This window comes from Cynara cardunculus (assembly GCF_001531365.2).
Source record: "Cynara cardunculus var. scolymus isolate 2C chromosome LG 10, CcrdV1, whole genome shotgun sequence".
NCBI classification, from domain to species: domain Eukaryota; kingdom Viridiplantae; phylum Streptophyta; class Magnoliopsida; order Asterales; family Asteraceae; genus Cynara; species Cynara cardunculus.
The window spans coordinates 9,761,358-9,775,245 of NC_037537.1; the positions used below are offsets into that span (position 1 = coordinate 9,761,358).

Genomic DNA, 13,888 nt, shown 5'->3' on the forward strand with positions numbered 1-13,888 from the left:
TAACTTTGTTAACCGATCTTGGTCATCCAATTTTTCAATAAACGGTTGTGATTAATCATGATAAAAACTTATTTTTTTAAATTTAAAATTTCATAAAGATAAGTGAACAAAGTTGAAAAGGGTATTTAGGTAAAAAAAATTATGTAACTCTCATATCATTAATTAATTGGGAGTTACAAAATAAAAAAATTCTATGATTTTTTTGTTAATTTATTTTTGTTAATGTAAGAACAATATGAACACAACTATAAATATATGAACCATTGTGTCAAATACGAACAAAATTTTGACATATATATGAATTTGGACTGCATAGCATTTATGAACACAATATGAACATAATAAGAATAACTGCTACACGAAAGAAAAAAACAGGTATGAACACGATATGAACAGCTTGTGAACAATAGTTTCTTCATTATAAACACATTCAGAAGCGATCCTTTGTCAATTGGAGTTTTATACATGCATTGCATCCACACCGTTTAAGGTTCACCCCTTGTTCATATCGTGTTCACCTCTTGTTCATATCGTGTTCACCCTTGTTCATATCGTGTTCACCCTTGTTCATATCGTATAAAATATATGAACACATAATCTCAACGCTATGAACACCGGGTGCAAACACTTACACAAATATAAAGATTTGGTATCAAGTTTAAAAAATAACACTTGTGTTCATATGATATGTTGGACCGGTAACTGCACTAGGGAGCCGCCCACGTGATATTGTCCGCTCTGGGCTGCCCCAGGGTTTCCCCGCACGGCAACAACCCCTCACGGTTTTGTTTTCTAAAACGCGTCACTGGTAGGAGAAGACTCCCACTTCCTTATAAGGAAGAGAAGACTCCCTAGCCTCACCGATGTGGGATGCTCTTGCATTGCTACAAGAGCGGTGGGTTTAAGGACGAGGATTTGACCTGCCGAGGGAACACCGAGTCTGCTGACCCAACATGATAGAAAGTAACATGAGCACAATGGTTCATGATTAATAAAAGTTGGTAATATGACAAATTGACAATACGAAAATGGGTCGTGCATGTACTTCCATTTGAACATGTGAATTAGGTACGTATTTTAATAATTAAAGAAAAAAGCTATCAATACAAGATGAATTATAAAAAACACAACACATCGTAATGAACATAATTTCGATTAAAACGAATCTAAAAAAATAAAAAATATATTACCAAGACATTCGCTTTGGTTAATTTTTTCAATTCCCGGCCTTGAACTCAGATTGTCATCATAAACCATTTTAATCTTCTCACTGTTGTCGATTTATTTTCCATTGCGTTTATCCATATTAGCTTGATCGATACCGGAAATTTTTATTACTGTGTTTTCTATGCGAATTAAATACTGATAAAACAATGAACATTGAAGATCAATATTAAAAAAAATAAAAATATTAATATTATAAATGCATATTTTTTGGGATTTGATGATTTGTAACTCCTTATTAATTGTTTGGGAGTTACATATCAAATCAATTTACTGAAATACCCTTGTAATTAAAATATGAACATGATATAAACCTACAAAAAGAATGAAATTTGATTGGTTGCTATGGTTTTCGAAGTTAACACAAAATTGTTGGTTAACATTTGATCTTCCCCCTATATATTATATATGAGAAGTGTTCAATGTGTGAGAAGTAGAGAAGTGATCCTAGTCATTGGATCAAATGATTATATTTTTTAAAAGAAGGGTAATATGGTAATTTGCAAATAAAGATTAGAATTAACCAAATCGAATCCGTATTAGAATCAAGTAGATCAAATCCAAAATCTGTAAAACTTTATCAATTCTAAAGAATCAAGCAAATCTGCGATTCTTTCTCCTTTTGTTTGTTCATATATCGCAATTCCAGGTTTTAAAAATTATCAATTTTATTGATCCTTTATCGATCAAAATCGTGTATTCTTACAATAACGAATCCAGAAAGCAATGTTGATCAAGATGTCGATTTTGATGTTAATGTTGAATTATCGAACGAGGAGAATGCGATTGTTGAAGATGAAAATATTTTGTTTGTTGCTTTGATGTCTTAATTTTTCAATAAGGTAGCTTTAGATAATTATGTTGATTTGAGTTAATTAATCTTGAAGATTTGTGTGCAGAATGTAAATCTTTTATTCACGATAGTTGTTTTAGTTCATAACTGAATTTGTCTTGATTTTGGAAAGAAGACATTTTGTTCATAATTTTTAGTTAATTTGAATTTACAAAATAGATTCATATATGAAGTGAAGATTTGTGTTGAATTTACAACAGACTTGGAATCTTTTGTTCATGATAAATGTTTTAGTTCATAAATCAACTTGACACCATTATAAAACAATAAATATCATGTTCATGATTTTTTTTATTAATTTGAATTTACAAAATATATTTATATATGAACTGGTTTATTTAATCACACTTTTTATTCTTTATAATTTTTTTCTTCATAAGTGAAATTTTGTTCATTATAATATTAGTTCATTTGTGAAATTGAATTGTCATAATGGATTTATATGATGTAAACCGGTAGAATCTGAATTATAAGAAGTTGTTCATTCTATTTTGTAGGATTTCATATGTGAATTAAGTTCATATATAAATAGCTATACATCAAGATTTATAGTTAGGGCTGTTTACCTAAATGCTTATCCGGTAAGCGTTTATCGTTATAAGTCAACACTATAATTTATTTTATGGATAAGATCGTAGTATATCAAAATGAAATGATATGCAACAATTTACTTGGTAAACACTTACCCGAGTAAGAGTCGTTACCCTCACTTACCGGGTAAGACTCTCTATTCTTATGATCACTATTACCGAGTAAGATTCTTGGGTCTTGTTGTGTTTATCTGGTGAGAAAAATTACCCGGTAAACACCTACCGTGTAAGCATTTAATAAACGACCCCTTAGTAGCATTATGTCTTATCATATTCGATGCTGCACATGTGATATAGTATTTGAAATATAATCATATGTGAACATTCTTTTTTGTAATAGGTCCAAATGATTCGTTGGCATATGAATCTTCTGTTTGTAATGTCATACTATCATCCCGTGGTTTGAAGTATTGGATCCCTAATGCAGATTTGGAATTGAGACCAGGAATAGGTACCTTTTTTCAATCCTATCAGCAAGTTATTTCAATGTATGAATGGTATGTTGAGAAAGCTAGGTTTGATGTTAGACTTTCGACAACCATCACAAACAATTATGATATTGTGAAGATAAAATATGTTGTGTGCAGTAAAGAAAGGGAACCACAAAAAAGGAGTTTTAATACAGTTCATCAAAGTGTTGAAAGTAGAAAACATCATATGAGCTTTATTATTTTGATAATAAGCACAATCATATGCTTATTGATGAAAATCATAGGAATGTCTCGAAAACAAAGGCAAATTTCATGGAGACCAATGGACCCGAATGGCAAAGTGGCAAGAATTAATTATGATGCACAGTCATCTTTGGATTATATATTGATGAGTCTTAACAATGACAAGGACAAGTTTAAAGAGGTTGCTGCCAAGATTCACAATATGAGGGTTGCGTTAGAGACTAATACTCCATGCCAATCCAAATTAGGGAAGAAGAATGAAAAAATTAGAAATATCCTTAATGTTAACCAACAAGAGAAAATTGATGTTCACCCACCATCCGGCATACGCAACAAAGGTTGTGAAACTGGAAAACATTTGATCGGTGCAGAGGAGAAAGCAGTGAAAAATAATCAAAAGACAAAGAGGTTGTGTAGAAGTTGTCAAAACATTGACTATCATGATTCTCGCAATTTAATTGCCCATTGAAAAATGTGGATGAATAGATACATTTTATTAGTTCATATGTTGATAATTATTTTCACGAATAAATGGAGTAAATGTTAATTCTTTTTCTTGTTATGAGCGTTACTAATTCATAAGTTCATATATGAATAAGATAAATAACTCATATTTGAAATAGTTAATATGTAAACTCATAAATTCACGTATGTGTGTATAATAGATTCACATATGAAGAGGTATAAATACAACTATTATCATATTCTAATCCATTAAGTTTATACTTTCTTATGATATCATATGTGAATCTATAAGTTCATACATGAATCAGGAAAATAGTTCATATGTGAACTTATAGATCCATATATGAACTTGTACAAAATAACCAATATCATATGTGAATCCAATGATATTATATGTCAATTCATATATTCATAAGATATTCCATAAGTTCATATGATATTAATAGATTTATATGTGAAAAGGTATAAAAACAACTAATATCATATTTGAATACTTTAAGTTCATATGTGAGGAGGCAAAAAAACAACTAATATCATAATTGAAATAGGTAAGTAGCTCATATGTGAAATATAATAGATTCACATATGAACAAGTACAAAAACAACTAATATCATATTTGAAATAGGTCATATGTGAAACAATTAAATAGTTTATATGTGAAGTATAATAAATTCACATATGAACAGGTACAAAAACAACTAATATCATATCTTTATCCATTTTGTTCACACTTTCTTATGATATCAATCACCCTTTTCCTTTGCAAATTTCTTTTTGAAAGCAACACCTTTGTGGCATACTTGTACCGCAGGCGATATATTTCTTGTTTCCGCGACTTCTAATTCACTAAAAATCCATAATCCCATCTTTGTATGTCTTGCGCTACGTAATGTTCCATGTGCCACGTGACGAAGACCCCATAATCAAATTTGTTTTGATTCGAGCACCACTTCATTATGTGCCTATGTAGATGTAGGGGAGCAATTTCCTCTACTTTTGGATACTGACCTCAAATATTTCATGAACAATTCATGTTGCATAGTACAAAAAAAGGTTATTTAATTGTTGTTAATTCATATAAGTCATGTCAATAATATGTTCATTTATGAATTGACTGGTACTTTCAACTTACATTGAAATTCCATAGCATTACTATCTTACCAATCCATGCGGTATAATTCCATATTTGTTTTCAAATTAGTAGTTCTTGCGGTTTATGTCATAGCTCAGCCACAAGCCGTATCACGCGAGTCGTGTTCCCATGTCACATTATTCCGTGTGCCGACCAACCCTGCCATTTTCCTGGTTGTTCCTTGACCCTTTTCTTGGTCGTTCCTCAACCATTTCCTCGGTCGTTCACTGATGTTTTAAAAAAAATTGGGTGTTAGATAATGTTGTTGAAGGAAGTAAAGAGTCGGAAGGAGGTAAAACATCATTACCAAAAGAAGGGTTGTTGTCCGATGATGGGCTTTTGAGTTAATCATACTTTTGGAGCATGTGTTTGCATAAACATTAGTTAAATACGTTTTACCGCTTACGATGAACTTTATTGAATAGTCGTTTAAGTTGTTGAGATTTTGACTCGGTTTTGACTCAGGTGAGTTTTGAGGATTTTTTCCCAGTTTATTTTCCTCTATGTCGAACCTTTGGAGTTATATGTAGCTATGACATATTTATTTGAAATATTACATGCTTTCAGTGCGTGATCATTCATTTAGAGTCATGTAATTTAGACTGCAATGCAATGAATTCATAGGCATAGGAGTTGGTTTTAGTTGGGATGGCCATTCCCGTATTGTTGCTTTGAAATAGGCATTGGGCCTTCATAGGCAATAAGGTGTGGACTATTGGGCATGCTAACTCATTATACTATATACCTTGAGAGGTTGATCTTAATGAAGGTGTATAATCCATAAGTGACCTACTTTTGTGTTCCATCACCGTTAATGGAATTGGGTCTTCCCCGTCACCAAAAGGTGAGTTTCAGATATGAAGGACATCCACAGTTTGACGCTCCAGATGTTGTTTATTGTTTATGTTTAGTTGTTTTCGGATACTTGAGTTTCATTCATATTTTCGGTATTTGAACTTTGGACCTTATTCTTGGTCGTGTAGGTATCGGGTTTTGATTGCGTATAAATGGGGGTTTTGATAATGAGTTTTCATTAAGAAAACAGTGGATTTCAGAAAGATGTTGCTTTTGCGATTAAGACATTTTTTTTATGAAATTATGAATTAAATCAGCAGTCTTTCAGTTTACCGTTTTATGAACTACTGTAACTCAGTAGACATTAAGTCTAACCATTTTGATTTGTCGGCATGTGCAACAGATCGTTGTTGGAGTTTGGTACTAGCGACACCATGATGAATTAAGTGCTAGTTAGAACGAGAAGGATCTAGCTATTCGGCGACGTCTTCTGTATTTGGAGAGAGTGACTTTTATTGGGTTTTAGTAACACTTGACCTTAACCTCGTCTTCATGTAAAGCTTGGTTTATCAATCGTTGATGTTGAATCTAGAATTGCTATCCGAGATAATTTAAATATTGATTTATAGAAAAAGATTTATTCTTTGTTTGATGAACTATTATAAATGTTAAATTAGTCGCTCTTTCCAGATCTGAAGATGTTACAAACAATCGTAATCCCATCAAGCTTGGGAATCGATGGTTGTGATGCTTTTGGACTCACGTTTGTGTTTTGTTCACACCAGTCCCACCACTTTTTTTTTTTTTTTTTTTATCGAAGCTAGATGATGACGTATGTCGTTATTTGTTTACATTTTAACCGACAAAATCCAAACGTGATTTGACTTGTACTGTTTTTATGCCTTAATTTTGATTTCAAACTATAAAAACATAAACTTTTCATTAAGAACTCAACCCTCTCTTAATTTAAATTCTCGTATGTTCACACTTTGTTAGCGGAGATTCACATAAGTTAAAACATATTAACATTTTGTGTTTGATGTGTATCTGTATGTTAGCATACATGCAAATGTTGAACTTATATGAACCTTCGCTAACCAAGTGATTTTTATGGAAAAGAGAGGGATCGTATATTAGAGCACTGATTAGTGATTAGTGTTAATCAAGACTGTACTTTTACCAGGTTAACATTTACCCAATTTATATTGGTGAACAGTCCCTTAGCACCTCTTGGATCAAAATGTACCTAGTCCAACCACATCAATTCTAGTTTCTTCGGATCCGGTACCAAAGGGCCCTTTATCCCCCTATAGGTCGAACTATGATTTCTCATATGAATACAACCCCTAAAAGAACCACACACACTGGTATATCCCACTTCAAAACAGCATCTGGAAGGTAAAGATGTATGCAAACTTGACCTCTACTTAAAAAGTAGAGCAATTGTTTCCATGATACTCCCAGCTGGCGCACGAGTGTTTCAAAAACTTTATCAAAAACATGTGAAACAAAACGAAAAGTAGGGAGGAACTTGAGACCAAAAGGTAAATCATGAACTCTACAAACAAATGTACATTTATCACCAAATGTAGAAAGGCAAACAAAACGACAAACCATCGGTTATTTTCCCATGTAACAAGCAGAAGAGCAAAAACAACATTATCCTCGGATCATTCTCGGATCTTTTGAATTCCAACCCAACGTGCATAATCGACCCACCTGTTAGCAAACGTAACAAGAGAATTAGAAAATTTTCCAAGATGATACAAGTTTTATCTAATTATGATGTTTGACGTTAATTTGAAGGATTTTTATTACATTAACGATCCTAGAAACGTGTTGCCTGTTCGGACTGCAAAGCAGACTGCACTCAAGATGAGCTTATGTTGGTGTAGAAGTGGTTCTAACATTCGCTGTTCAATCACCCCTGCCAGTACTTGGTACCTGTAAAAAGAACGAACTCAGACCACGCGCAACATATATGGAAATTAAATAAAACAACTAGGAGACAAACGGAGTGGCAAGAGTAAGAAATTAGCGTTAACCTTTGTGCTTGGAGTTGTATTAAGACAGAGCCGATTAAGCCAGAAAACCCAAGCTAAAAAGCACATGAAACACTCCAAAGAATCCCTCCTATGGGTCGATACTCTACCTTCCCCCCGCCCACGCCCCACCTTCTACCCTCCTAACCGAACCCCACAACGTCTTCCTAATCCTCTCCCTCTTAATGGAATCTTCGATCTAAATACTTGAAACTGTTCTTTCGGGGTACCATTTGCTTCAATCTAACATTCACCTCTCTCTTGCAATGTCGTCAGTAAATAATGTACACTCGCCTTGATCCCATGAGAGATCTTATCCGAAATTACCGCAAAGAGGTTGATCCCTGGTGTAACCGGGAAGTCATCTACGTCACACATGGATGGACACAGGTCCTTATACGCAAGTATATATCCCAAATCACCCTACCTTCATGGTACCCCCTCTATCCGAAATGAGGTACTTTGGATAGACCATAACCCAACAAGGAAAAAAATGAAATATATAACTTAACCCTACAGATTTGCTGATGCATTACGTCTTCACAAACAAACCATAACCTTACAGCATTATCAATGTTAATGCCTAACATTACAACAAATACACTAAAGTAATATTAGCCATTATATCAACTGAATACAAGATGGTTTTAGGATTCATTCAGGATGATTATGAATCAGATTTGGTGCAAAGGGTGAACTAGGAGGCCATTTACGGTTCCATGCATCTTGGAAGCTATAAAAGCATTTGTTTTACTTACGCTCTTTTGAGACCCCGAAAAATGGACAAATTCCTTTTCTTAGGAACACATACAGGATTAGGCTTTCAATCCAACCACCCGACCTCCCATTTGGCCATCCATCTATCAATACTTTGACATTTTGGAGACCATGGAAGATCCAAAGGTAATTTTTTACTCTGTTCTAGTTATAGCGAAAGAACTGTTCTCCATCCAGTTCAAACCTAATTTTTTACTTTAATGAAACGACGTCATTAGGTAAGGAATTAGTCACCAACAAGCCCAAGTTCAAGCCCGGTTCATGAACCAGCATACACAAAGAAGAACTCGAAGTGGGTACGATCGGCAATCATTCAAATACTACGATGATTTTACTTTAGCAGTTATCTTTCTAAGCAACTGAAATTAACATCAGGTAATGAGCGAAAGATCTATAAGAATTAATATAGCAGATAAGTTAAAGAAAACAGTAATAGATGAACATACCTAAGGTTGCTAGAAACTGCCATATAGACACCATAAGCGACACTAGTTGACAAAATGGGAATGTCCTCCTCGGCTTCAACAGCAAAAGATTTGTCAATGGCCTTCCTTGCATTAATCAGCCCATTTGTTATACCTGTCCCAACCTGATATATATAATCCATCAGCATACGCTACCAAAATTATATTCCGAAAGAATCCAGAAATTTAAAGTATCTATTACTACAACCGCTATCAATCATGATAATGAAGTTCAAAATGTCAAAACCGGTACCAAGTGATAATTTATTAATCAATATTAGCGCATCGAGAAACCTATTGTTAAGCCTGCACCCCCCACGGCCCCACCAAGAAAAGAAAAATAGAGTTGAATATCTGTTATGTAATTTGAATTTGGTTGGTTCTTTCACTATGGGCTTCGTGGATAAGTCCTATGCCAAAACTTTTATGGTGCGCTTGGTATGTGGGAAAGGACGGGACATGACAGATTAAAAATTTGTTGTTCCATGTTTGGCGTGACATTAGATAGGGATAAGACAGGACTGAGTGGGACAAAAATGCATTTTTTTCCCCACCAAAATAGGTGGAACAAAAATCAGGGTGATGAAACAAGATTGGTAAATTACCAAAACTACCCATGTCAGATTAAAGCCCTAAAACCTTCCACAATTCTTTCACCCACCTACCTCACTCTCGCATGTCCAGTCCTGTTTGCATACCAAACGCACATCATGGACTCCCTCCATTCTAAATAGTTAGCTACATTGTCAATTTTCACTATCCATATTAACCCTAGTAATTGTCAAATGCAACAAATATGGATTGTGTTTTCAGCCTACCACTAACCTTTTCCAGACAGTAGTCTTTGTAATAAAGACAAATGTGGTATCAAAATTTCTCAATAAAGTTTATAAACAATAATTTTGATATTGGAAAATAGTTCACTTGATTTTCTGAAGTCAAACATCAGCTTTTCTACAGTAAAAAAAGTATATACGGCTTTGGACTGTAGAAAACAGAAGTGGTAGATAATAGCTTTGCTGTGAGTTAGTTGATGGCCAAATGAAGAAGATCAATTCTGCAACAAATAAAACATAGTAACAAGACATGGAAAAATCCAAACAAAATGTTCTGCTAACATCATGGAGGAGAAAGAAATAGTTCTCTTGAAAAAAAAGCATAAATTGCAGCAAAAGAAAATGACTAAAACACCCCTACTTGGGATATAAGTTATGAACAACAGACACCTGAAAGTATAGGACTCTTATCATAGAAGGCACCCATATTTACAATGTTCACTTACAAGAGATGCACCAGTCCCAACAGCAAACAGCTTGGCCCCATTACGCTACAAAACCCAGATGAAAGGATTTAAAGCTTCATAACTCAGAAAGAATCGATACCATAAATGCCATACTACAAACATACCACTATGGCACCAATTCTCTGCAAGAATGAATAGGATGTACCAGCCAGAGCAACCTGCATATGGGGGTAAAATACTCAAGTAAAATATCAAGATAAAAGTTGGTTATATGAGTTAATATAGTTCAAAAGAGAGAGATATATGATAGCTATGTGAAGCTATATACAAAGTACTACATACAGACAAATTATGACAAAAAAAAAGGTATAGAAATTACAATCAAGATTATAAATTTCTAAAACAACTTAAATCTTGAAAACCACTAGGTTCCAAAAGCCAAAGGTGGAGTCTTTTTGTTGTGCAAAAAAAAAAAACAAATCAAGTTTATTTGTTTGAGCAATCACCTGAAATGCATTATCAGGGCATCCAGAGAAGAACTTGGCAACTCGTCCAGCATTGATTGCAATTGGTGATCTAAGAGAAACAGTAGGAGCAGGAAGCCACACAAGCATGAAATCGGCAATTATAGCCATTATCTGAAACAAACTTCTATTAGCATTGTTGGTTGTAGTTTTTCAAGAATTAACAACCGACAAAGAAAGTTCTGCCAAACGTATAAACTGTTAATTAAAAAGATCAGAGATATCCTCTAAAGATATGAAAATTAACAGCAAGAGTAATCTGAAGCATTTATAGGTGAGAAGCCATACCACATCAGCAAAAACAAAATCCAGCTCCTTGGTAAAGTTTTCCCTTCGCTTTTCCAATTCTGCAGCACTCTATAAGACCACCAGAGTGTCAAGGGGAAAAAACCCACATCAGGATGAAGAATGTAGATAGAATACGGGAAAAGGGAAAAACAGAAACAAGAACGAAAGCAGAAAAAAGAACTGAAAAATATCGCTCTTGCATCTGGCAGGTTCAAGTGCAAACACATGTACAAATGATATTAGAAATTAAGCTCTACCCAATTACAAGGTACATTGAATTATTAATACGTAATCAGAACTTAAGTGGAAGCATCCAAGAAAGTTGGAGAATCTTTCTCCATAGATGAGCTCCGAAAGGAACCCAAGGCTGACATGAATATAGACATTATACACATGCTGTATGGCTCGTGGTTTTTAAGGGATACCTTAAAACGAATATTGCTTGTGGTAGAGGACTCGTCATGCATAATTTTTGGGGGCCACTTGGTAGACCTACAAAGGGCTAGTCAGGCAGGAGACTCTTCCATAAGCACTGTTCATCCTGCGGCATCCCTTGAAAACCATCTCCCACATTTTTATACACTATATTATGACATAATGATTCATCTACCATTTTATTACTGAGAATAGAAGAAGTAAGAAATGGATCACACACAAAGGTTGAGTTGCAACAAAAGATATTCAGCTTCTTCTCCAGAAAGTAAATAAAACAAATTTCCCTTTGATTGCGCAGTCAACTGTCAACATATACACACAAATGCTCTAAGAAGACTGTTTCTTAAGCAACCGTGTTGATTCTACTTTCTACTAAAATTCCAAACCGAACCAAGCGAGCTCAGTATATCCCACCCAGGGGTGGAGTCCGGGTGGGTAAGATGTAGACAGACCTGACCAATATAAAGAGTAGAAGGGTAAATGTGTGTGAAAGGGAGAAAACATATATGCTAAAAGTTGAAAAGCTATATAATAGTCGACAAGATCAAAAAAAGTAGAAAGAGAGAGAGACAGATATGCTATATTTTGAAAACCTAGATAAGAGTAAGCAACAACAATATGAATATAAGCAAATACAGAAATTGCATAACCAAGGTGTCAAATCAACATCCCTAGTCTTGAAAGAGTGTCCATTCATTATAATTCAAAAAAGATCTCCCAAAAATAACAAGCATACTGCAAGGTTAGTCAACAAAGAACTCGAATGCCAAAAACATAACCTTGCTTTTTGACATGTGATTAGGTGTTCAATATGGCACATGACCTACGTACATTATTGCTTCATGATTTCAACAGCCAACTCTTAGAAACCATATGTAGATATTTTCCCTGCTACACTTCTATTGTTTGCGTCCTAAAGCTTCAACATTGATAGATAACCGAACAAGGACTATACCGCAAAGTACCCACACACCAATATACATAACAATCTTATACTGATATCTGAATTCATCTTTTCTAGCACATAAATATGTGGAGCATCTAGCTTCTCATCAAATGGACTACTTTTTTCAGCTTCAAATTTGTTATAAACTAGAATTTTGTGACAAATGATATGAACTTGAAAATGATGGTCTTCGAAAAAGAAAAGATATTTTTAACTTTCTTACTTGAAAAAAGATAGCCCATTTGACTTCAAATGTCAAAAATACCTCCACTATATTCTACAAGGAATTGGTTTGTGTAGTTTTATCTAGGTATTATGTTAAAGATATTAGATCTACATAAGCTTTTCATGACCAAAAACTAATCAAGAAGATCCGCAAGAAAATGAAACAATCTCAGCAATTTAGAATAACAAATTTAATCATTTAACCAATTTGCAAGACAGAAAGAAGATGAACAAACCTTAGTGAAGATGCCAACACCACATTCTATTCCAACTTTAGTCAAGAAAAGATCATCAGCAAGCAATCTTTCCTTAAACCCACCAAATTGAAGCAACCAACGAAACACAGCCGACTTCTCCAATTCCAAATACCTTTTCACTATCGATCCAGGTATCTTTCCCGCATCGATCGATGCCGCAATGTCTTTCGGGATACTTTCCAAAGATCTCCCAGCCTCAGCTAATGCAAGAAATGCCTCGGCTTTATTTTTCTCTCCTGCATCATCATCGCCATCTTCTCCTCCTCCTCCCCCTCCACCTCCACCTCCACCTCCAACACCATCGTCGCCATTCCCACCGGAATATGATCGGGTTAGTGGAGGAAGACGGTTGTGGAGCTTATTAAGGGTAAATGAGAGATGGGTTTTGTGGGTATGGGTGACAATTTTGAGATTGAGGGGAGTGGTGAGGTGGCGGCTATTGCTGTGACGGCAGCGATGGTGGTTGTTCGGTGATTGGAGAGTGAAAGATCTAATGGTGGTGACTGCCATCTCTCTCCTCTTTGTTGCGAAGAGAGAGAGAGTGAGAATGAGAGTGTGGGTATATGCAAATGGAACATAACCCCCATTGCTCCTCCATCTGAGTGATCATCATCTTTTCTGGTCAACCGTCGACGTTTACCCTCCTCTGCTTTAAACCACATAAATAAAGATTCCAACAACAAAAATAGAAATCAACGATTCATGTTATATCGTTATCATTTTCTTAAAGATATTTACACAATAATCTACATTACAAGCCAACTAGAAAAAACTGTATATTATTAAAAACATCAAACCTGTTTATATTATATTATAAAATATTTGATAAAAAAATTTAAAAATCATTTTTTATGTATAAAATACTGTTTATTGATGCATATTACTTAAAATTCAATATTATAAATATATTGTGTGTAAGTACAATTTATTAAAGCTTCATATTTAAACTCGTG

General features: G+C 34.4%; 1 protein-coding gene across 1 annotated transcript; it reads right to left on the minus strand.

The window, feature by feature from the left end:
- Window positions 1–7,245: 7,245 nt before the first annotated feature.
- LOC112519242 (protein RETICULATA-RELATED 4, chloroplastic-like) lies at window positions 7,246–13,498 on the minus strand. Its single transcript, XM_025127261.1, has 8 exons — window positions 12,915–13,498; window positions 11,073–11,141; window positions 10,767–10,898; window positions 10,425–10,478; window positions 10,300–10,344; window positions 9,000–9,142; window positions 7,553–7,678; window positions 7,246–7,453 (listed from the first exon to the last, which is right to left on the minus strand). The coding sequence occupies exons 1-8, from the start codon at window positions 13,443–13,445 to the stop codon at window positions 7,405–7,407; spliced, it is 1,149 nt and encodes a 382-aa protein (XP_024983029.1). The 5' UTR covers window positions 13,446–13,498; the 3' UTR covers window positions 7,246–7,404.
- Between the last annotated feature and the right edge of the window lie 390 nt (window positions 13,499–13,888).